Source organism: Morus notabilis, unplaced genomic scaffold (assembly GCF_000414095.1).
Source record: "Morus notabilis unplaced genomic scaffold, ASM41409v2 Scaffold845, whole genome shotgun sequence".
Lineage (NCBI taxonomy): Eukaryota > Viridiplantae > Streptophyta > Magnoliopsida > Rosales > Moraceae > Morus > Morus notabilis.
The window spans coordinates 93,904-116,661 of record NW_010362616.1 but is presented as its reverse complement, the minus strand read 5'-3'; the positions used below and the strand labels follow the sequence as shown (position 1 = coordinate 116,661).

The 22,758-nt window shown below is 35.4% G+C and overlaps 3 protein-coding genes and 1 long non-coding RNA gene across 5 annotated transcripts in view; 1 reads left to right on the top strand and 3 right to left on the bottom strand.

The window, feature by feature from the left end:
- The first annotated feature begins 5,054 nt into the window (after positions 1 to 5,054).
- On the top strand, positions 5,055 to 12,348 carry LOC21387385 (TBC1 domain family member 8B). The gene is made up of 19 exons (XM_024168476.1): positions 5,055 to 5,271; positions 5,898 to 5,967; positions 6,495 to 7,050; positions 7,186 to 7,289; positions 7,367 to 7,513; positions 7,626 to 7,739; positions 7,965 to 8,023; positions 8,323 to 8,389; positions 8,530 to 8,581; positions 8,679 to 8,771; positions 8,856 to 8,939; positions 9,030 to 9,451; positions 9,982 to 10,043; positions 10,562 to 10,631; positions 10,970 to 11,050; positions 11,138 to 11,239; positions 11,397 to 11,521; positions 11,842 to 11,929; positions 12,083 to 12,348. The coding sequence occupies exons 1-19, from the start codon at positions 5,225 to 5,227 to the stop codon at positions 12,182 to 12,184; spliced, it is 2,445 nt and encodes an 814-aa protein (XP_024024244.1). The 5' UTR covers positions 5,055 to 5,224; the 3' UTR covers positions 12,185 to 12,348.
- Positions 12,349 to 12,565: 217 nt separating this feature from the next.
- Positions 12,566 to 15,855, bottom strand: LOC21387384 (probable serine/threonine-protein kinase PBL7). The gene is made up of 5 exons (XM_010102543.2): positions 15,583 to 15,855; positions 14,502 to 14,692; positions 14,148 to 14,337; positions 13,659 to 14,050; positions 12,566 to 13,374 (listed from the first exon to the last, which is right to left on the bottom strand). Exons 1-5 carry the CDS (start codon positions 15,686 to 15,688, stop codon positions 13,111 to 13,113), a joined length of 1,143 nt encoding a protein of 380 aa, XP_010100845.1. The 5' UTR covers positions 15,689 to 15,855; the 3' UTR covers positions 12,566 to 13,110.
- A 2,645-nt stretch (positions 15,856 to 18,500) lies between these two features.
- LOC21387383 (WRKY transcription factor 44) lies at positions 18,501 to 21,756 on the bottom strand. Of its 2 annotated transcripts, none has more exons than XM_010102542.2 (5): positions 21,423 to 21,756; positions 21,212 to 21,343; positions 20,231 to 20,943; positions 19,515 to 19,673; positions 18,501 to 19,030 (listed from the first exon to the last, which is right to left on the bottom strand). In XM_010102542.2, exons 1-5 carry the CDS (start codon positions 21,639 to 21,641, stop codon positions 18,799 to 18,801), a joined length of 1,455 nt encoding a protein of 484 aa, XP_010100844.1. In that variant the 5' UTR covers positions 21,642 to 21,756; the 3' UTR covers positions 18,501 to 18,798. The 2 variants fall into 2 exon arrangements, with proteins under 2 accessions (XP_010100844.1, XP_024024242.1); XM_024168474.1 differs by having other exon boundaries at positions 18,864 to 19,030; positions 19,541 to 19,673.
- Positions 21,757 to 21,760: 4 nt separating this feature from the next.
- Positions 21,761 to 22,758, bottom strand: part of LOC112092385 — a 1,891-nt gene continuing 893 nt past the window's right edge. Inside the window, exon 3 of the long non-coding RNA XR_002902569.1 lies at positions 21,761 to 21,780. This is a non-coding gene — a long non-coding RNA (uncharacterized LOC112092385). The remainder of the gene's footprint in view (positions 21,781 to 22,758) is intronic.

The following is a 22,758-nucleotide window of genomic DNA, read 5'->3' as shown; positions in this document are numbered from 1 at the left end:
ATAATTAATTGAGAATTAATTATTATTTAAATAATGTGATTTTTTAAATTTGAATTTGAACACATCTAGATTTATCCATTTAAACTTATTTGATAAGTTGTTCAATTTAGAATTCAAATTAATTTAAGTTTGACTTAAATTTGAATTTGAATTTGAAATAAAATTGGACTACAGGATAAAGGATGATTTTCTCTTCCTTCCCTATCTAGTATTGGCGCCACACACAGGGATGGGAGTCCCTAGCATGGCCGGCCACAAGGGATAAGGGATAGAGGAGAATTTTGGTTCGAAATTCAAATTGGAGATAGAGATTGGATTCCTTTTAGAAGTTTGACTTCTACTCTATAAATACTATTTTTGAGACAATTTTCGGGATGGTTTTTTGCCCTAATTTTAGAGGTAGCCGAAATTTCTCTATAGAAATTTTGGAAACAATTTTTCAGCCTTAAGAGTTAAGGCTGGCCGAAATTCTCAAGAGAGAAAGGAAGGAAAAATTTTTCTCCAAAAATTCCACATCGTGCATGTGATGGTGTTTGTGGAAATTTGAGTGTTTATTGTAACCCGTTTAGTCTCATGTGTGCCCACACACACGTCTTTGTGGATTCTAGGAATTGATGTGGAAGACATTGGTTTTCTAAATACAAAGATTGGAGCAAGGACTGTTCGTGGTCAAATAACTCAAGTTATCATCTGAGTCGGCTTCCAGGTATTTTTCCTGATTGAGTTCTTGATATATATAAGTTAATGAGATTAATTTATTCGTGCATAAATTAATATAATCTATAGAGTATCTCAAAAGTTTTATGAAAATTGTTGTTATACACGATCCGCCTCTCCCCCGCACCACCACGCTTCCGCAGCCGGATTCGATTCGGCAACCAACAATACATCCACAACCCACTTACCCATATTTCGCTGCCACACCCTCTCTGCATGCCCAGCATCAAGTTTCAAGGAGCCGGTGCCTTACCCGTGCTTCCTACAACACGAACAAACTTAAGGAGCTTTTGCTCAGCAAGTATCAATAGGTCATAACAGATGCAATAATTATGCATACCCATATATGCATTCATGTCATATAGCCTAGTACAGAATTCTAAACGACTTTCATTCTGTATTTCTCATTCTTTTCATTCTTGTTTACGGATATCATACCGTTATATGAAATGGTTTCTGTGTTTCATTTTCTTGTCTTTTACTTCTTAGGGGCCCTGTCCTGTTGTACCATAGCGCGCATAACTAGTGAGAAGTGGGGTAGCAAACCAATTCAACTCAGTCACGGTTTCATATCTTTCATAGTCTCATAATAACCTTTCCTTCGAAGGCTGGTACAAACAGGACGTTTAGTCTCTTACCGTTTATCAATTTTCTCATTGAAACGGTAACTTTAGTTAAATCTTATGAATTTGTGCATTATTGAGCATTTTATCATGAGATTAACTTTTCGTTAAAGTTTAACCTTTCATTTCTCTTAGTTTGATCTCGACTTAACATCGATACATACTTTTTGCAGAATAAAGTTCTACGATTATAAAAGTCTTGTAGATACTTACCTAACATAGTATCTAGCATTCACATTGTATCTAACATTCAAAATTCTACTATATGCACAATTTTTGTGCAACATAGAAAAGTAAGCTTGTTCATGATATAGCCATAGAAAAACTATTGTACTTACAGAAGTTTCGCTAACAATGCATCCTTTGTCTCCCTTGCTGATGTCCGACTTCAACCGTTAATCGGCCCTATTGCATAAATTTTTTGATTGTTAGATTCAAAATCTAAGATCAATAATTACATTGAAATTTACGTCAGAAAGATCTACAATCCTTATGTTTGGTATTCGACCTCAAACTATTTCCTATCTCAAGGATTTACACTAAAACCGTGTAAATTACTCAGTCATGGGCCTAATTTTCAGTTTCGGTCCAAAACTGTGAATTCTCATTGTGTTCGGTTTCTAACCATCACCGATTATCGAAATATCTTTCTTTTCACACTTTAATCCCATATTTCTCTTGAAATTCAGTTGTAGTTCAAATTACTCAAACTAAATTTCGGCAGAGTTTCGCCTTATTTTTCTCATTTCCTGAGTTTTCAATAACTCGTTCTACTTCCGATTCTGGTACCTGGAGTCAAGATTCACATTCCTGAACACAGATTCCAACATAATATTGAACAAAAACACATGTTCTTCCTCAATCTAGGCTCACGGATTTTCAAAGAAAATCCGTCAAAACTTCGTTCAATCGGTTTAATACTTACACCGTTAGACTCCTATTACGATGCTCTACAAAACCTCATTTTTTATTTTTACTTTAACGGAAGTTTTTCGAGATGGGTTACTATTCATCTAACTCAAGAAATCATAGAATTCTCATTTTTAAATCTAAAATCTTATCTCTAGAAGTTGAGATTTTTCACTGGAACGCCTCAAGTTACGTTTTACCAGACTGAACGGAAGAAATCTTAATGAAAATACTTGATTTTCCTTTCTCCGTCTCTCTCTAACAACTCTCTTCTTTTTCTTTCTTCGTAACTCTCTCACGTCTCTTTCTTTTTTTTTTTTCCTCTGCTATGCTTCACGTTGGCATTAGCAAGTTTTTTGTTGTTTATGTGTAATGAAGTATATACTTAAAAGTCAAGTGAGTCTCCAAGTATTGTCTCACGTAATACTTCACGTAGTATGCTAGCTACAAAGTAGTGCCAAGTGTTTTCCTGCATGTAATGCTTATGTCCACCTCATGGTAATTATTCTCTTTTTTTTTTTACAAACTTATCTCCACCTCACGGTAATAACGTGAGTCACCAATTTACATATAATCTTGCATATATATATATATATATATATATATTATTTTAGATAAACTAATTTCTTAAGAAACGTACTTAGAAATAATTATATAATATATATATACATATATATATACATATACTGTAACTTTACATATTTCGAAAAATTTTACCCCGTACATAAAGTTTTTACATAATATTTTCTTGATTACATCAAAATTCTACTACTTACTATTCCAGAAAAAATTTCGGTCAAATACTGGACTGTCTGGATTAGACCTAAATTTTTTCCGGTCATTACATACAGGCATCAGTAAGTAATTTATACTATGATAAATTACGTACACAACCACAAGCACAAGCCTTATCACTCCCCGGCCGGGTTTTGAGTTTTTCCCCCAAGGATGCACTCTCCACATCCTATTTAGGCCATCAGCCGGTTTACCGATTCGCAAGATCTTTTGTTTTAAGAAATCATTCATTAAACTTTATGAAACAATTCATTATAATTCCAATAGCTAAAATCAAGTAATTGTTTTAAACATGCTTTTCTTTCGCAAACATGCCCTTTCTTTAAAACATTTGCAAGGCCAAAACTCTTTTAAAATCAGGCTAACAAAGAAAGGGGTAAGAAATCCTACCTCTCAAATACCAAACCTGTGGCTAGCGTTGCACTATTATGGCTTTTGCTTCCTCAAAGCCCCTTAATCCTAGTCCTCAGCTAGCACTGACACAAAACCACGCTTTAAGATCCAATTCACATTCCTAAAGCAATTTCAATCTCAATTATATCCTTTGATTTCCTATTAGTGTGCCTTAATCAATTTTCAAGTTTCATAATCCAATTCATGTTTCATATCATCATTCCAAGGATTTTCAATCTCAAAACATGAATTAAAGATGCTAATCCATTCATTCTAGGTCCCCAAATGAAGCTAATTTGGGTTCTCTTCAAAAACTAAGGTCAAAACAGGATTTTTCAGCAAAACATGGTCAAACCCCGTGTACACCGGTCGACCGGTGACAGAGCAGTACAACACCACCGGTCGACCGGTGGTGTGCACTTCAGTCGGCCTGATGGAGTGCAAACCGGTCGACCGCACAAGTCGACCAGTGGGAGGCTGACAACTCGACCGAAAGGGCCAATCCGAAGAAAATTCAGCCAAAACCCGCAATTTTAAGTCCAAATTCAAAATATTTCAAGGGAAAACAACCAAATCCAGGTTTTAGGTACTAAATCAAGTCTGAATAACCCAAGATCCCCAATTTCTACCATGGTTTTACATAAAATTGTTCAAAATCCATTTCGAACCAAAAATAAGTTTTCTAATCTGAAAAACTTAAGATTCAAGAGAGGTTTTCAGAAATCTTACCTCAAATCCTTCTCTTGACGTTGAAAACTTCTTTAAATTCCTCTTTGGTTCGAGATTTGGTTGATTTACGAGAGAAAACGAGAGAGAGAAAGAGAGAGTGAGAATGACAGTGAGAACTAGAGTGAGAGTGTGAGAGAGAGAGAGAGAGAGTGCACCGGAAGGGAAAAAGAAAAGAAAGAAAAAGAAAAGGAAAAGAAAAGAAAAAAAAGAACAGGTGTCACAAAATTAAAATACAATCCAGAAAATGTGCCTACACACACTCCTAGGGTAAAAATATAAATACTGAGAATATTTAAGGACCTTGAAATTATTTAAATCTACAGGTCAGAAACATATATTAATCAATAATTAATTATTTAAATCAGATTATGCACACTAATAAATCTTAATTACCTTAATTAATTTCATTTAATTCTGTGTTACAATTTATCATTGATTAATTAAATAGTATTTTATTATTAATCAATATATGTTAATAATTAATAAATTATAAATTTATTAATAATAAATCAGTCAATAACTGATTATTGAAAACACAATTATTTTATTAAATAAAAAAGTTTGACCATTTATTTAAAAAAATAAAATTCAGTCATTTATAAAAAAATAAAAAAAAGGGGTCAAAAAATGATTTTCTTATTTTTTTTATAGTCACGTGATTAAAAATAAAAGAAATTAAAAAAAAAAAAAACTTTTGGTTGAGAAAAGAAGAGAAACTGAAACAGTTAACAGATGGTAGTTAATTAAAGACAAAACGACGCGTGGGACCCACACGTCCCCCTCCTTCCCTCCAAAACCCACCACGTCTGAACTGTAAACTCTGAACCCAAAACAAAAGAAAACCACCATTTTTGCTTAATTATTATTTTTTACCAGAAGAAACTACCAACAAGACGAACAAACTTCTCCAAAAATAATTAATAATAATAATAGATAAAAACATAATAACAAAAAGGAAAAATTTTCATGCGAAGCTCGCAAAAGCTCAGAGACCGCCCTTCGATTCTTCCGGATCAACCCTATTCTCTCTCTCTCTCTCTCTTCTTTGAGAAGCTATAATGGCGGACCAGAGCTTCAATCTCCTCCACACTCTCGAGCCTAGAAGGTACTTCTTTCTACATTCTACAAAACAACTAATTTCACTAAAAAAAAAAAAAAAAGAAAACTCCTTTTACCAAGTTTCGAAAGCTTCTGGATTTCTCCACGCGTCCTCTGACCCCTAAATTTCCGTTCTGGATCCTTTTCTGCCGATTAATTCTTGTTCTTAGCTTTGGCGTCGCGTTTCTTCGCGCAAATTTTCCTCTCTTTTTTTTTCTATGAAATTCGTTTTGTTGTTTGTAAATGGTGTTTTTGATTGAAGAATAAAGAGATTGGATGAAAGTAGGGTTAGTTTTGAAAGTGAAATGTGGTTTGAGGTTTAGAATTGTTAGAGTGAGAAAGCTATGGGCAGTGGAATTGACACTCTTTTTGAGCTATGTTGTTGTCCTTGTTGAGTAAGCGCTCGTTGGAAGTTGATTCCAGGTCTGTTATATACATGTCTATATATATACACACACACACACACACACACACACACACACACACACACACACACACACACACATATATATATATATATGTATATGTATGTAGTTTAATTAGTTGTAGTTTAATGTCTTATAATTATCAAATTAGCATAGTGGTGATATGGTTCAGATTTGTATTATCTCCCAATAACTTTTATTTCAACAGGGATTCCTATGGATTCGCTTTGAGACCGCAGCACGCACAAAGATATAGAGAGTACGCTAATATCTACAAGGTATTTGCTATTTCTGCTAATCAAATCGCTATGAGTTTCTACCTTTTGAAAATATTCCAAAATGATCAATCTTTTGCTCCAACATGATCGATCTTTTCATCATATGGAAGACTGACTAATTCTAATATAATAGCAAAAAATGTGAATATTAGAAAAAGGAACTGTCTTTTCCGTATACTTTCCCTAATTCCGCTGCTAACCAGTCTTGGACAGCCAATATTAATATGAAAGGAAAAAAAAAGGTTAATATGACATAAAGGAACTGTCTTTTCTGTATATTTTCTCAGGTTACATTTCTATTGCGGTCTTAAAGCAGCTAATAGTAGTACAAAAGCGAAAAAAATGCTAATATAAGTAGAAAGGAATTGTCTTTTCTATATGCTTTCCATTTTTCCATTGCTACCACGGTCTTTCCGCAACCAACAGAATTCTATCTTATCGTGATGTTGCCGTAAATTGATGTTGCTTATGGCACATGCCAATATGTATATTGTTTATCCAGCTTAATGATATATTCCTGGTATTAGGAAGAGGAAGAGGAAAGATCAGATAAGTGGAAGAGCTTCCTTGAACAGTTGGGAAGGTATACTCAACCTTGCTACTCTGGGAGAGAGCATAAAGAGGCTTTACGGGCAGAAGTAACCGAGCAGAAAGTCGAAATAAATTCAGAGAGGCTTGAGGAAGGGGATGACACGAGCATTAGACAATCTATTACCGATGGTCTATCAGAAAGTGATCCCAAAAAGGAGGTACAGCTTTCAAAGGAAACAAAAGCCAGTAAGGTGCAAACATGGGCTCAAATTAGATCATGCCTTGGTGCGATAGAGAATATAATGAGCTCTCAAGTTAAGAAGAGGAAAAATATGAAAGATGAAGCGATAGGCATGGGAGAAAACCATCTTCAGTTGATAGAAAAGATGGGATCTCCAAAAGCTTTTGATGACTTGGAGGAAGAGGTCTTTATAAATGATGTTTTAGATGAAAGTGTGAATGCCTCCATTGCAGAAAATTCAGAGAAGGATGGAACCTCCAAGAGTGCAGATACCACTGAGGTAGAGGAGAATTTGGGAATTGGTGTCTCTCGTGGTGCTAGTATGCATGCTGCCAAGGAAGAGTTTGCTGTGAATGATGGTGTCTCTTACAATGTGGGTGATGCCAAACCAGAGAAGCATGACAGTGTTGATGGGTTCTATTGCAGTGAGAGTAACGTTGGAGCAGAAAAAGATGTTGATGAAGGGTTTCATGTAGAGCCTTTCTTTTCTTGGAAAGAAGAATTGGAGTGCCTCGTCCGAGGAGGAGTGCCAAAGGATCTCAGAGGAGAGGTAAAGCTTGCAGTTTTCAGTTTATGGAATCCACCAAGTTCTTTCGTTTGTAAAACAAGTGCTGCATTTGATCCCAGGTATGGCAAGCTTTTGTAGGTGTGAAGGCTAGGCGGGTAGAGAGATATTACCATGATTTGCTAGCACAAGAAAGAAACACTAGTGAAAGTAAGGATGGTGACAAATTTTCTGGTGCAGCCAGCAAATGGAAAAGGCAGATTGAGAAGGTCATTAGATGCATGCGTCTTGGATTTTTTCATTTCAATTTGTAGGTGCTGCTTCTTTTGCTTTATGCCAGAAGTGGGGTATCTCCCTGTGCTAAATTGTTATCTATTGCAGGACATACCTCGTACATTTCCAGGTCATCCTGCTTTGGATGACAATGGTAGAAATTCTTTGAGACGTTTGCTTTTAGCTTATGCTCGACATAACCCCTCTGTTGGGTACTGCCAGGTATTTGGACAAGTTCAGTAGCGACTTTGTTTTATCGACTTCAATTAAGTTACCATATCCTTCCACCCAACTCACTAAAGTCAACTTTTTTCCATTTATTCTGGGAAAAAAGATTCTATGAGCCATTAGGCATGATGTTCGTTTCATCTCGTTCATGCAACAAGTATCCTTTTCTTTTTTATCTAGTTTTGCTAATATAGTATTTTGGTCCCACTATACATGCAGGCAATGAATTTCTTTGCAGGATTGTTGCTACTCTTGATGCCTGAGGAAAATGCCTTCTGGTAGGTTTAAAATATTGTTCATCTTTATATGCATGGTTTTTAGGTTAACAATCGTGGGCGTTACCACGGGTAATGTAGAATGGTTTTGCAAGACTTATGAGTGGTACATAAATCGTCCCTCGAGCATGACCTTCATTTGTTGTAACTTTACGGAGCATGAACTTTCCCTTGTTAAAGATAATGTCCTTAAATTATATTGCTATATTTATGTATACACACAAAACCATACATGGAAAGAGAAAAGTATCTACGCAATGCTGATCCGATTCGCTTATGGACTGCTTAATGAAATATCTCAGGACTTTGGTGGGTATATTGGATGACTACTTCAATGGCTACTTCACTGAGGAAATGATAGAATCTCAGGTTTGATTTTAAGGACTTTCCTGACCATTGGTGTGAATCTCAATCTGATGTTTGAAATATTTTGTCCTGTATATACTAAAAACCCAACTATTCTTAGGTGTGTAGAGGTTCTGAGGATGTTAATCTGTCTTTTATGTCAGGTGGACCAACTTGTCTTTGAGGATTTGATGAGGGAAAGGTTTCCAAAATTGGGTTTGTATATCTTTGTTTTGGCCCCCCTTTTCAGTTCTTTTTATTACATGAAACAGTGTGGGTAATTTTGTTCGTTTTTCCTTCACTTCTGGTGCAGTTAATCATCTAGATTACTTGGGAGTGCAGGTGGCATGGATCTCTGGACCTTGGTTTCTTTCCATTTTTGTGAATATGCTTCCTTGGGAAAGTGGTGAGAATCGTTCATCTAGTTTCCCTTGATATCAAGTCGCATCCTTGTAAATCACCTTACTCTCATTGCTTTCTCAATTTTCAGTTCTCCGAGTTTGGGATGTACTTCTTTATGACGGGAACTGTGTTATGCTATTCCGGACAGCACTAGCGTTGATGGAGTTATATGGTAGGATTGAGTGCACATGAAAGTTCGATCTGTTTTGGTCCCAATTGTGTTAAAATTATTGTAATCTTGTCATTGTATATATTTATGCAGGCCCTGCATTAGTTACAACTAAAGATGTGGGAGATGCTACTACTTTGCTGCAGTCCCTTGCAGGCTCGACATTTGATAGCAGCCAACTTGTTTTGACTGCTTGCATGGGTTTTCTGGCTGTAACTGAATCCAGGTTGCAAGGCTTGAGAGAAAAGCATCGCCCAGCTGTACTTGCAGTAGTTGAGGAAAGATCAAAAAATGGTCGTGTTTGGAAGGATTCCAAGGGGCTCGCCACTAAGTTGTATAGTTTTAAGCATGATCCTGGATCACTAATAGAAGAGAAAAAGACTACTGAAGGAAGTGAGAAGCTTCCAAAGGGAGATAAATCTCATTTAGAGCATCGTTCCTCTAACGTCAAGGATTTGCTTGATCACTTAGCTGTAGATCCAGAAGTAGATTCTTTGCCAGATCTTCAAGAACAGGTAGCTATGTCCTCTCATCTTCTCAGATATACCATACGTAAGTGTACCATTCTGATTTGAAGTCTGCATAGGCTGAACTTTTACCATTAGCATTCTTAATTTGGAAGTTCAGTAATGTCTCGTGCTTTTCTTATCGTTTGTAATATTGTCATTATCACCTTTTTTCTCATCAATAATCCCTTGGCATCGCATAGCTGATGATCTTTCATTTATTTATTTATTTTTTGGTACACAACCCTGCTTTAACTGGAAGGGTTAAACTTTTCAGTTATTTTACTTAAAAAATAAAAATAAAACCACCCAGGTGTATTCCTTGGCATCTTGAAAATATATATATATATATATGAACTTCTTAACTCCTTTTAAAGTGAATCATTAAAAACTTTTGTACAGGTTGTCTGGTTGAAGGTTGAGCTATGCAGGTTAATATATATATATATATGTGTGTGTGTGTGTGTGTGTGTGTGTGTGTGTGTGTGTGTGAACTTCTTAACTCCTTTTAAAGTGAATCATTAAAAACTTGTGTACAGGTTGTCTGGTTGAAGGTTGAACTATGCAGGTTGCTGGAGGAGAAAAGATCTGCTGTACTCAGGTCAGTTCCTACTTTGGGATTTTAGTTTATGCAGATAAGGATTTCAGATGCTATTTCTCTTTCCATGTTGTGGAAGATGAAGACAGGGAACACACGGTTTACTGTCACAGCCAACTCCATGGTTGAAATCCTTGCACTGTATACTTACCTCATCCACGATGCCTCAATATGCTGATGTAAATTTTGTGAAGTTAAAATTCTTTTTCAATTTTCTATTTATCTTTCACATATTAAATTTGTTGTCTCTTTGCCATTACAAAAGTGGAGTTTGCATGATCGCCTCTTCTATGAACAAGCCCTCCGGCTGTATCTTCAAGCAAAAGGAAAAAATAAATAAATAAAAATAAAAAATAACATATATGTAGGCTGATCATTGCCTCGTGCCTTTATCTATCACAAGGTGTCAAGAAACCTCCATAGGTTATAGCATCGAGTTTTTATGTTTGCAAATTTCAATTTCTTTTTAGCATGAAAAAAATAATAATCTTTGCTTCTGAACCCTGATTTCTTCTTTCTAGAGCTGAGGAGTTGGAGACGGCACTAATAGAGATGGTCAAGCAAGATAATCGACGGCAATTGAGTGCAAGGGTATTTCTAGCACTATTTTAGCAAGCTGTCCTTGCTCTGTTATCTCTGCATGTGAAATCAGTGTAAAAGAATTCTTTTGCTATTGTAGTTTCAAAACAACGTGATGTATTGTGCTTTCCCAAAGTCCTTCCAGCCCTGTTGAATGAATTAGGTTCATTCAGTATCGTAAACTCTTATGGTTCCTTAACATCTGTGAACTTGCTGAATATCATGCTGGTGAATTGATATTTAATACAAGTCAAGACTTCATATCCGAGCAGTGTTGCATTCTTTTCCTCCATGTGACGGTTAGCTTATTATTATATTTTATTCTTTGGCCTTCCCTTGCATTCCTGCAGGTTGAGCAATTAGAGAGAGAAGTGAGCGCGCTACATCAGGCCCTTTCCGATAAGAAAGAACAAGAAGCTGCAATGCTTAAGGTTTTATTTCCCTTCCCTATTTCTTGGGACAAGTGACATTTTCTTGGTGTTTTTCTGTCTGCATTCATCTCATTTTACATGATATAGGTCTTGATGAGGATTGAGCAAGAGCTGAAGGTAACTGAAGATGCTCGATTAAGTGCAGAGCAGGATGCAGCTGCTCAGAAATATGCAGTATATGTGCTTCAGGTTTTATTTGTCTTGTGATATTTTCATTATATGATATGATCACTGCCGAGCACCTGTTGCCATTTCCTGATGCTGGTCGTGGTCCATAATTGAATATCCTCATTGCTGTTATATCTTTGAACTCCTACCTGTTTCTGAAGGCAATAGCGTTGTGCAGGAAAAGTATGAGAAGGCTACGGCTTCACTTGCTGAGATGGAGAAGAGAGTGGTTATGGCAGAATCAATGTTGGAGGCTACACTGCAATACCAATCTGGCCAAGTCACAGCACAGTCTTCTCCACGGTACTCGAGAATTTCTTTTGTACTATTCTTCTTTGTAGCCACAAAATTTTCATAGTTAACGTAGATGATTTGATACACAAGTATCCATGTCAAAAAAAGTTAATTCGACGCTATTCAGGATTAAATATGATTGATCTGATATTATTATCCGTCAAAAACCTAAAATTTAAGTGCCTGTAAATGACACTTAATGCCAGACAATCAATTAACAGGTGTTTTACTCTTGTTGTAATGACCGATACGAAGTGGCGTGCTGGCATCATATACTTCTACCCTTTTTTCCCCTTCCCGTTACCTTACCATGGTAGTGTCCTTTCTAGGGCTGCACGTAATCAAGGATCAACTCAGGAGAGCACAAGGAAGACAGGTCTTCTGCCTTTTGGACTTGGTTGGCGCGACAGAAATAAGGTATATATTATTGATATTGCCTTTAACGACCACCCATATATTGTTTGCAAAGCTCATCACTTTCTACCGACTTTGCAAAACCTACTTCATTGACCTTCCAATGCTGCTATATGATCTGTAAAGTTTGTCAATTTATAAACATTTGTGTCACAGGGCAAACCAACTAATTCCGAAGAGCCCAGTGAAAGTAAAACCACAAATGAGCTAATAGATCTAAGCACTCAACAGAAGAAAACAAGTGAACAAGAACAGTAATGGTGTAGTGTAGAAGAGAGATGGCTTCAGTACCTTGCATTTTTATCATTGCCAACTTGATTGTAGATATGCATACAACTTGGCCTAGGAAACAAACAACAATGTACCATTTAGAACTTACATTCTAGTCCCTGGATTTCAGAAAATTCTTTCTGTGTATTCAATTAATTTATTTATTTGTAATAAAGTAATACTAAATCAGCTTGGTCATCCGAACACATTGGAAAGGGCAAAAGTTGGTCATTGTCATCGACCTGTAATGAGCGGGAAATATCGTCTTCAAGCATAACTTGAAACGTGTATCATTATGCAAAAACACTTTGAGATATGAAATTGAACATAGAAAATGGCTCAACATGCATTTCAGAAATCAGACTGATAATGTAGCGTCCATTGTGTATATAAATGAGATATCATCATATCTTAACCATTCAGTTTATACAACTCTCCAGTCTTCATAAGTGAAATATACGGCAGAACTGTACAACAAAAGCCCCTGAAATAAAATTATGGAAAAGACACCCAATATAGTATAAAGAATGCAGATTTATACAATGGAAAAACCACTACTTGCTAAATGGCATACCAATTTAGATAAAGCCTTGTTTGTTTGGATATACATTCAGGAAAAGTGAGAAAAACTAAAACTCTCTTTCTAACCAAAAAACACAAGGGAGAAGCAAATGCGCTTTTTATTGGACAGATGATATGAAATTTGGTATATATATGGTGAATGAGATGCAGCTGAAAAGTATCCACAAATCTCTGAGCGGAAGTCACCATCGAACATAACCGGCATTACATTCCCCGTGAGCATGCAACTGAATACCCCGTCTTTGAACTTGCAACCGGCAAGAGAACAAGCCTTGTCTCGAATCTTAATATCATTACATGTCCAGCATATCAACTACCACCATTGAGCTCTCCTACCAGTCTCTCCTGGTTTTAGGAGTACCGGGGGCGAAGCGAAAGCTTTGTACTGGTTGTGTATCAGGGTCATATTTCTGCGAAGCAAGGTAACTCAAAGCTGTGACAACATCAGCTATGACCGGCCTCATATTAGGCTGCTCCTGAACACACATGGCTGCAACAGCAAGAGCTTGGTACAGGCCTCTTGCAGGATATTGACCTTGGAGCATTGGATCGGCCATTTGCGAAAATTTCCTTCGGTCATTAAACAAGGGTCGTGCCTGAAAGTAATCAGGTCAGCTTATTTCATCCAATAAAGAAAAAAAGAACGTATTTTTCCTTTTGGACTTACTCTAACAATAGATATCCTAATCATGGTATAGAAATATCGCAATTAGACTACTGAGGGACCAATATGCTTCAGCGTCTTAAGTAAATAATGAATAACAATAAATCTCGACCTTCCATATCATACTTGGTAATTATAGTAAACATCTTCAAGCGAGGACCATAAACTACATTATGAAATGGGACAAAAAGGATAGCAAAAGTGGGAATCTCTTACCCATGCAACCAAGTTCTGCTCTCCTGTGGCTCTTGAAACGTCAATTGCTTTCCTGCCCGTAATAATTTCCAAAAGAACTACCCCAAAACTATATACATCCGATTTCAACGTTAATTGACCTGTCATCGCATACTCTGGAGCACAATATCCGTAGGTGCCCATTACCCTCGTAGACACATGCGTGTTATCCCCGACGGGTCCGAGTTTAGCCAAGCCAAAATCAGAGAGCTTTGGATGGTAGCCTTCACCAAGCAAAATATTTGAGCATTTCAGGTCTCTGTATATAACAGGAGGGCTAGCTTTGTCATGCAAATACTCCAATCCTTTTGCCGCCCCGGCAGCTATTTTCATTCTAGTGTTCCAGTCAAGTCGTTTCTTACCGGGTGAAATGTCTGCAAAATAAGCTTATAAAAAACTAGCATCGCATGAAAGAGTAGATGAATGAAAACAAGGTTGAGAAGCAAATGGACTTATACGCAAATTGCATACCATGTAAATGGTCTTCCAAAGATCCCAAGGACATGTACTCGTAAACAAGAAGCCTTTGATCTCCATCAGCGCAATAACCGATAAGATTAACAAGGTTAGGGTGGTGAAGAAGGCTTAACATTAAAACTTCAACGAGGAATTCCCTGTTCCCCTGCAGGCCATTACGATCAAGTTGCTTGATTGCAACAACCTACACAGCAAGCAATAAAACTTTTAAAAATCCATGGCCAGAGCTTAGATTACATAATCTTTTGTGGAAAAATCAGGAAGTCATAACTTAGCAGAATACTTTTCAGCTGCTCATAATTTGACTTACTTTTTCAAAGCAAAATAAGCATTATATGGCTAACCAACCTGATTAGTACTTTCTAAACGCCCTTTATATACTCGACCGAAGCCTCCCTCACCCAATAGACATTCCGCCCTGAAATTTTTAGTTGCAGCTGCCAACTCACGGAATGTAAAAGTCTGTGCTGCAATGTGATCCGACCCTCCGTTTTTGGAAGCCTCCTTCTCGCTCAATGATGAATTCGTCCTGAAATTATCTGAATCAAATAGGGGAAACAAACATTAAAGATTATTTAAAAACTTAACGAACCAAAGAAGGTTGGACTTGATTTCCAAAGTGAAGGAGAGTTGAATTCACCATTACCAGAATGAAGAGATTAAATCGAAAAAAAAAGGATGCTGGAATACTGCTAATGCGAAGCAAACAAAAATTAAAGCCCTAATGCACATTGACTTTAGTATCTCAGGTTCCTAGCAAAGAGAAATATTGGAATGACGAGAATTATGCTTTGTAAACTAAAATATGCTCAGCTATTCTTGTCTCTACAAACATATGAGAGATGTAGTGATCTGCTAAAAGCCATCTTAACAAGGGCTTTATTCACCACCAATTCATGGTTCGAACTTCAAAGGCACCAGAGTTATTTTCCTAGGTTGAACCTCATCTAGAAACCATGGCAAAGACTCAAATTCAAATAGAAGCATAAGAATTACCCAAAAAAGAAAAAGATGCTTCGAAGCAAAAATCATAATCAGAACAACCTCCAAGCCAACTCAGAAGGCAAAAGATATCTAATTTCAGAGATATATCTCAAAAATATGCAAAAAAATTTCCCAAGAGTTATTAATAAACATCACAAATAGAAGTATAGAACCATTTCTAAACAGACAAACAGAAACTCAAATAATTATTTATTTTTCCCCCTCTTGAATCACAAACTAGTGAAAAAATACACAATAATTCCTCAGTCTCTGATCAATACAGAACAAACCCAGATAAGAAAACGATCAAAACTCACCATTTAATATAGAAACAGAACCAAAAATCAAAAGGGGTATCACTATTATCAAACCTGATATCAAGTTTCAAGCTTTCCACACACACACACACACACATAATTATATATACATATACATAGGAGAGTACCTGAAGTGGGTTTGATCTGATCAACGTTGTGCTCAATCTTCTTCGTCTTCTTGGTGGTCTTATGAGCTTTACTGTTGGATTTTCCAGAACATGGAATCCAACCCATGATTTTTGTTTCTTTAATTTAGTTATATCTCTTCGTTTTTATTGTTTTCTGAGTGTGTGAGAAACCGAGGAGAAAAGAAAAGAAAAGAAAACGGAAATGTTTAGAGGCAAAGATATCCAAAAGAGATTTAATGAATGAAAGGATGCCTCTCCTCAACCGAACCAATAGCAGAGCAGACCCCAAACACGAGCCAGACCAAGTGATAGACAGTATTTTGTTTGTGCCACTCCTATTCAAGAGAAAAAACAATTAATAAAAATAATAGAAAATAAACTCTTTTCTTGCGTAATATTTAAACATTTTTTTAGAATCCTATAGTAAATTTACATTAAAAAGAACTATTAGTGTGACATTAATTATGAATCGTCGAATTTTTATTACTTTTGTTATATTATTGTACTTTTTTTATTTAACTTAATTTTGATGAATTCAGAATTGTAACTTTGTGTAGGGGTAGGGTGGATATTTCATCAGAATTTTATCAAATTATTTAAACTATTAGTATTGCAACAATTACTTCTTACTTTTCTATATCATTTAGTTTTTTTTTTTTTTTCCAAAAATAACACTGTTTAGTATTTGAAATTATAAATTAGGTAGGGACTTTTGAAATTTTAATAGACATAATCACATACTCAGCGTGTGATAATATAAAATTCTATAAAAGTAAATACACAAGATGCAAAATATTTTTTTTATAGTATTTTGCACTGATTGTTTTATAAAAATTGTAAATTTTTATCTTCCTTTTGAAAGAAAAATCTCAAATCTTAACACAATAGCGACATGACAACTTCTATCATAAAAAACTATAAAATGTTAATTTTAGAATCAGAGAACGAAGTTGTTTTAAAAAGTTAAAAATTAATCGGCAAACAAAATAATCTAAGGGCCAAACTATGACTTGTTGAAAATTTAAGAACCGATATCCAAAGTATTTTATATTTTTTTTTTATGAAATCCAAAGTAATATATATATATATATATATATATATACACGCATAATCAATCATTGTATAAAATGCCATTACTGAATAACCTTTGGAGCGAGTCAACGACGTCGTTGCTACACCTTTTTTTTCTAATTTGGGGTAATAATTACGTAATGGGCCGCCCGTAACTATAAGCTGGATAATATATTAAAAAAAAAAGGGCGAATTTACCGCTGAGGCCCACATTTTTGCCTTCGAAATGGACGGTTCAGATCACTTCTTTAACGGTCAAGATCATTCGATAGAGCCCCACGTGTCCACCATATCTACTATATATTTTATGTCTCCATTAAAAAAAAAAATTACTGACAGCTGGTGCTCTGTTTGGATTGGACCCTCACGGTTCACTGTCTTTATTTTTATTCTTTTGTTTTTTTATATATTAATATTTTTAAGGAAATTTATTAAATTTTTAGAAAGTATTATTGTTTCTATTGTGTGGCAATAGGAAGTAGCAAACACGTTTGAATATTATAAAGTCACTTTTGTAGACATTTTCAACTCCACCAACCAACTCTAAGATTTGGGCAAAAGATTTTTGCCTTTTTGGCTCATCTTTTTTCTGTGTCAATATTTGACTTGTGACATGAAACCAAATATAACGCGTCCTATTTTCAAAATATATACATACACACAAAAGTATGTAATGTGTCCTTATATCCTATCTCCTATGTTCATATTTTGTTGCCACAAAAAAAAAATAAATGAATAAATTGGTGTTTGTAACTTTCAACTTTTAGCAATGTAACAGTTTGGCACTTAAAAACTTTTTACCAAGTAATTAACTATTAATTTTCTTTTCATTTTGATTCTTTACCATAAAATTGATGAATTTTTAAAAATTCAACGAGAAATAATCATGTGATATACTATATATGTGTATAACTTGGTGTTCATCCAAAAATAATCATTTGATATATAATATGTGTATAACTTGAGGTCATCCGAAACCAATCTAGTCATAAAAAAAAAAAAAAGGAAAGAGAAAAGAAAAAAAAATAGTCTTCTGTATTTTTGGTTGCAAGTTAACCAGAAAACATGACGTTTGTTCCATCTCCATTTGAAGCACAAGAGAATAGAAGACATGAGATTCCACCTAATCACCTTCAGATTCCATCTTTAATATATTTTTATGTGTGTGTGTGTGTCTATATATATATATATATATATATATATATACACACACACACACACACATATGTTTATATATGCATATGTTTTATAAATGCAGGGTTCATGAACCAAAGTGAAGCTAACCAATCCACTTCAGGAGTTCTAAAATCATGAGAAGAATCAACATGGAACAGGAGAAAAGGTAAAGGGAAAAAATAAACATCTTCTGACTTCTGTTTATTATGCTTTTTTTAAGGATCTTTGTTGATTGTGTTTTACAGATCTAGATCTAGATGGATATAAATGAAGCCATCTTGTAACCCATCAATTAAACAGGAATTACTGAAGTGTTTTTATTTTTTCTTTTTTTTTTTCTATCGAATCTTTGTGCTTCATCAATTAAGGAACAAAAATGTTCCCTTGGCATCCGATACTTCACTTGCGGAGCTCCAATATATTTTTAAGAGCCAAGGAACTTACCAATTTGTTACATTCTGTAGCAGCATTGATCATCATTATTAGTAATTTTCAACAAATTACAGGACTTTTACATCAAATATCGGATAAGTGTGCTCCAATATTATTATGTATGATTACTCTAAGAAATTAGCAATGATAATCATCAATAATAATATCTAGCCTTCATGAGGGGTCTCAATTAAGATGGACAATTGGACATATTCCAAATCATATGCCATGTATCCCTAATATTATTGTATGTTATACCTTAAAAATTTATCATTAATGATAACCAGTAATGACATTAATGATTAACCTAATCTTCACAGATGAGATTTTTGAATTAAGGTGGCTATCATAAAAACAATGTTAAGAGACACCAGTAGTGCTGAGCACCATACACTAATAAAATGTAAATCTCGACATCTATTAGTTGTGGTACTTAACACTGGTTGTGTTCTGAACATTTTTACCCAATACGGCATTCTTGTGATACCCCTTTTATCCAATCTGACATTCTTAATTTTTTTTTTTTCAGATTAAAAACTATGAGTTGGCTAAAGTTGTGTGTTCCAAAGTGTCAATCATGTGGTCTGTCTTTACTAGGAGGGGCCTGTGAGCCCGGGTGAGAGGACATTGGATTTGGGTGTGGTTCCTGATTGGCATGTCATGGTTGTGTCTTCCTTCATATGTTGTGATGAAAGCCCTTGGGTCGTCTGATGCTCTTTCCACGTGCTTCCTCACGTTGCATTTCAGACTCGTGCACCTGTAGTAACTTCTGCAATGCAGAATATAATCATGTGAGGGAATTTTATGGGAAAACTAGAATAAATTTTAAAATATATATATTTGATAAAGTATTAAAAGAATATCTTATCACTAAATTTATTTTATTTTTTTAATTCTAAGATAATTTTGATATAATCTGACACTTACATAATTACACAATGTAGTACAATTACATAATATTATAAATTCTAATATGATTCTGACATGATCTGAGGCTGTAAAAGTAGCACAATCACATAATACAATAGAAAACCTTGAACGAACTAGGCCAATGGAATCTTTGTGCTATTGTCCCTTGGCATATAGAAAAACTTGGGAGGCTCTTTTGTTAACTAATGCATTCAGACAAATCATGAACATTCTTTATTTGGAAGGCCTGACATGGGAATTTTGAAGTTGGACAAAATAATATATATATATATATATATAACCAAATTATTATACATCTTAAACAAGTTATCTGAAATCTTAACCTGGGATATGGACTGCCCTTTACAACCTTCTGCCCATATTTCCTCCAGCGAAAGCCATCACCTGAGATCTCAGGATCACTAGAATTCTGCACCACAACTTGGGACTCTTGCATGGCTTCCCCTGATGTGCCTGCTTCACTGGATTGATTCTCACCTTTTCTGAAACAGAAACACAATAATTTTGACTATAAGATCGGCAGTATTCAACTTCAATGCATTTTTGCCAACACCCTTGTTGGAAACAAGGGAATTGAATATATTTTAAGCTCACTCATTTTACATAATGCAGGTCAAACAGAAAAATTGCATTATCTAATACCATATCTTTGATTGGCATTTTTGGTCTGCTGACCACTTTATCATTTTTTTTTAATATGTTGTTCCAACTAAAAGCCAGAAAGATTCAGAAAAATGTTAGTAATTTTATCACTGTTGATGATGTAATCACCATATATAGTGTCAATATATTAAAACTTCAATATATCAATGTGACTCATAATTTTACTTTTCACCATGTAACAGTTCTATTCTACTAGCCTGAAAGATTCAGCCTCTGGATGATATTAAGATTCTAAAAAATGCCATTTATCACCGTTGAAGATGTGACCACCATATATGTGTGATCCATAATTTTACTTTTTACCTTGTGATAGTTCTATTCTTCTACCACACATGTAGTGATTATAACAGAGCTCTAAGATTTAAGCTTATATTACCTTCTTTTACTTTTGGGTTCATCATCTTCTGCTTCAAGCCCCTTGCTTTCTTCCTCGGGTTCAACACTAGGACCACGAGAGTTATCTGCTACAGTTGGAAGAGAATCATGAGGTTGTTGAGCTCTACTTTGATAAGACTGTAGTGACAAAGTTTCATTCTGATTGTCAAGTCTTCCTTCAAAACCTTCAATCCTCTCATTAAGTTGACTATTCCATAACTGGCTATTGGTATCTTGACCAGTGGTATCAGATCCTAGTCCTAATCCTTGTGTCCCATGTGAGCCGCGCTTCGGAGGCTGAGGCTTGGAGTGGTTGTGCTCACCCTTGTAGACAATTTCTGCAATCTGTCCATCCAAAGACCTCTCAACTTTCTTCTTCACCGGACAATTTGGATGCGTGCACTTGTAGTAACTCCGAGGAAACTCGCTTCCTTTCACTTGCTTCTGCCCATATTTTCTCCAATTGTACCCATCATAAGAAGGCCTATCACCAATTCCCATGGATGGTAGAGACCTCAGATCCTCCTCGTGGTTCTCTGACGTGGACACCATCTTTGAGGTCTCGGTTCTCTGACTTGTTTCAGCTCTTGAAGGAAAATTCTGATGTGGACTTGAGCTCATCTGGGATCTGAAAGTATGTTTATCTTGATATGGGTATTGAACTTGGGGCTCAAATGATGATTGTATTGGCTGATTAGTGTTATTGAAGTTTCCCTGGTCAAAAGAAAAGGGTTATTGGTTCTCATGTTTTCGATACTTCTTTGCTTCATCACAAGATAAAACTGAATGCTGAACGAAAAAGAACAATGCAATTTATGACCACTGATCATCATCACCACTCGTTTTAATCACAAATTTACATGTCAACTCTGTGGCCCACACAATATGCCACAAGTATCGACACATTTTTACATGTCAATCTCTAATTGAAAACAACCAACATGGAAAATAGGCATACTTCATATGGAACTTAGCTACTAACCATATTTGCCAAGAGAGAAACAGTCGTCTTTGACACAACCTTTGCCAACGGTTTGTGCACCACAGTCAATTTTCCATCCGGTTTAGAACTCTTATCAGATGGATTACAAACTGCAGCACCAGAAATCTCCACCTATATTTTTTAAAAATTTTTTTTAATCACCAGAAGATCAGAGAAACACAATAAGTCCTAAATAGGACCATGAGGCTACCTGAGACGAAATCAACCCAGCGGCTGTCCGGTGCACCACTGGCTTAAACCTCACTGTCTTTGGCCTAATGGCAGGAACTGCAGTCTCAGAAGACGTGTTAGACGGCGTGGCATTAATGGCGCCTGCAAGGAGCTCTGTGAAAGATCTGAAGCTGGAAGAAGAAGGCCTTGAAGCAACCGGCTTAGCAATAACCGTCCTTTCTGCCTCCTTAACATCCATTGCCAACAATTGTATCTAATAATCTCTATTTCTTGTCCACGATATTTCCGAATATGGAAATCCAATCATCTTGAAGCCTTTCTTTCTTGATAGCATATTGATGATTATTATTAATCTTCTACTTCAAATCTGCATGATACTGGAATTGTACGTTGGTAAATACATGACAGAACAGTAAAATGAAGAGAAAAAGATAATGAAGCATAGCACAGAATTAATATACATTTAAGCCTGTCTTCCCACAAAGAAAATAACAATCTATAAATTCCTTAACAAAAGAGACTCTCCTTTAAACTATAACCAAGTTGAAAGAATATTTGTGTAAACAAATGTGGCAGGTTCATCATTGCCAATTCATGCCAGACAGATAATCCATTTTCTAAGGAAAATAAATAACCCCATTTTTAAATAAGTTAAATAATTCATTTTAGCTCAATCAATTAAAGAAGGCTATTTGACTAATACTATGAAACAGTGGATCCTAAAAAGTTCTTAAAAATACAGTTTATTAAACCCCAAACAAAAATTTTCTGCAAAAGAAGCCTTTTGGACATTGGGAAAGTTCAACTAAAAAATAGGGTCCTGAAAAAGCTCATTTGCTTTCAGGGTTTTGTCACTATTAGTGTCAAAATATAGGGCAATAATTGAGAAGAGGGAAGGAATTAGGAAAAATACCAGATAACCAATTTTTCCCAGAAAAATCTCCTATTTCCCACTTGACAATAATCATGGATTCTTAACAGTCTTAAAGATAAAATAACAGGTCAAATGTGATTGAACCATTTCTCCATCTTAATACTATTACTCTACACAGTCAAAATGAACACTGTCCACCCATAGATTATCATAAACCATGTCACTATTATGATATCTAACAAGCTGACAGATATTATGAAACTCCAAAGCAGGAAAATAGTTTGTCCATGCCACACTCGGAAAAGATAGAGAAATAAAAATAAAAAATAAAAAATAACCCATTAGATTGAAAATCTTTATCTCTTCAAAAAACTAGCTGAAAGAAAAATTAAACCCCATATAGCCAAAAAGTCAAGAGGAACTACTTAACAACCATAAAAATTTCTCTCTTTGTACACTGTAAATGGAAACATTTTTGTAC

Excerpts from the sequence above, each read along its gene's own strand:
- LOC21387385 (XM_024168476.1), top strand. The coding sequence starts at position 5,225 with ATGGCGGACCAGAGCTTCAATCTCCTCCACACTCTCGAGCCTAGAAG. Across the intron at positions 10,632-10,969 it reads GACGGCAATTGAGTGCAAGG|GTTGAGCAATTAGAGAGAGA; the intron begins GTATTTCTAGCA and ends GCATTCCTGCAG. Across the intron at positions 11,051-11,137 it reads AAGAAGCTGCAATGCTTAAG|GTCTTGATGAGGATTGAGCA; the intron begins GTTTTATTTCCC and ends TACATGATATAG.
- LOC21387384 (XM_010102543.2), bottom strand. The coding sequence starts at position 15,688 with ATGGGTTGGATTCCATGTTCTGGAAAATCCAACAGTAAAGCTCATAAG. Across the intron at positions 14,051-14,147 it reads TTTGGAAGACCATTTACATG|ACATTTCACCCGGTAAGAAA; the intron begins GTATGCAATTTG and ends CTTATTTTGCAG. Across the intron at positions 13,375-13,658 it reads AGCAGAACTTGGTTGCATGG|GCACGACCCTTGTTTAATGA; the intron begins GTAAGAGATTCC and ends GATTACTTTCAG.
- LOC21387383 (XM_010102542.2), bottom strand. The coding sequence starts at position 21,641 with ATGGATGTTAAGGAGGCAGAAAGGACGGTTATTGCTAAGCCGGTTGCT. Across the intron at positions 19,674-20,230 it reads GAACCCAAAAGTAAAAGAAG|AAAAGGTGAGAATCAATCCA; the intron begins GTAATATAAGCT and ends TTTCTGTTTCAG. Across the intron at positions 19,031-19,514 it reads AAGGGCAGTCCATATCCCAG|AAGTTACTACAGGTGCACGA; the intron begins GTTAAGATTTCA and ends TCTGCATTGCAG.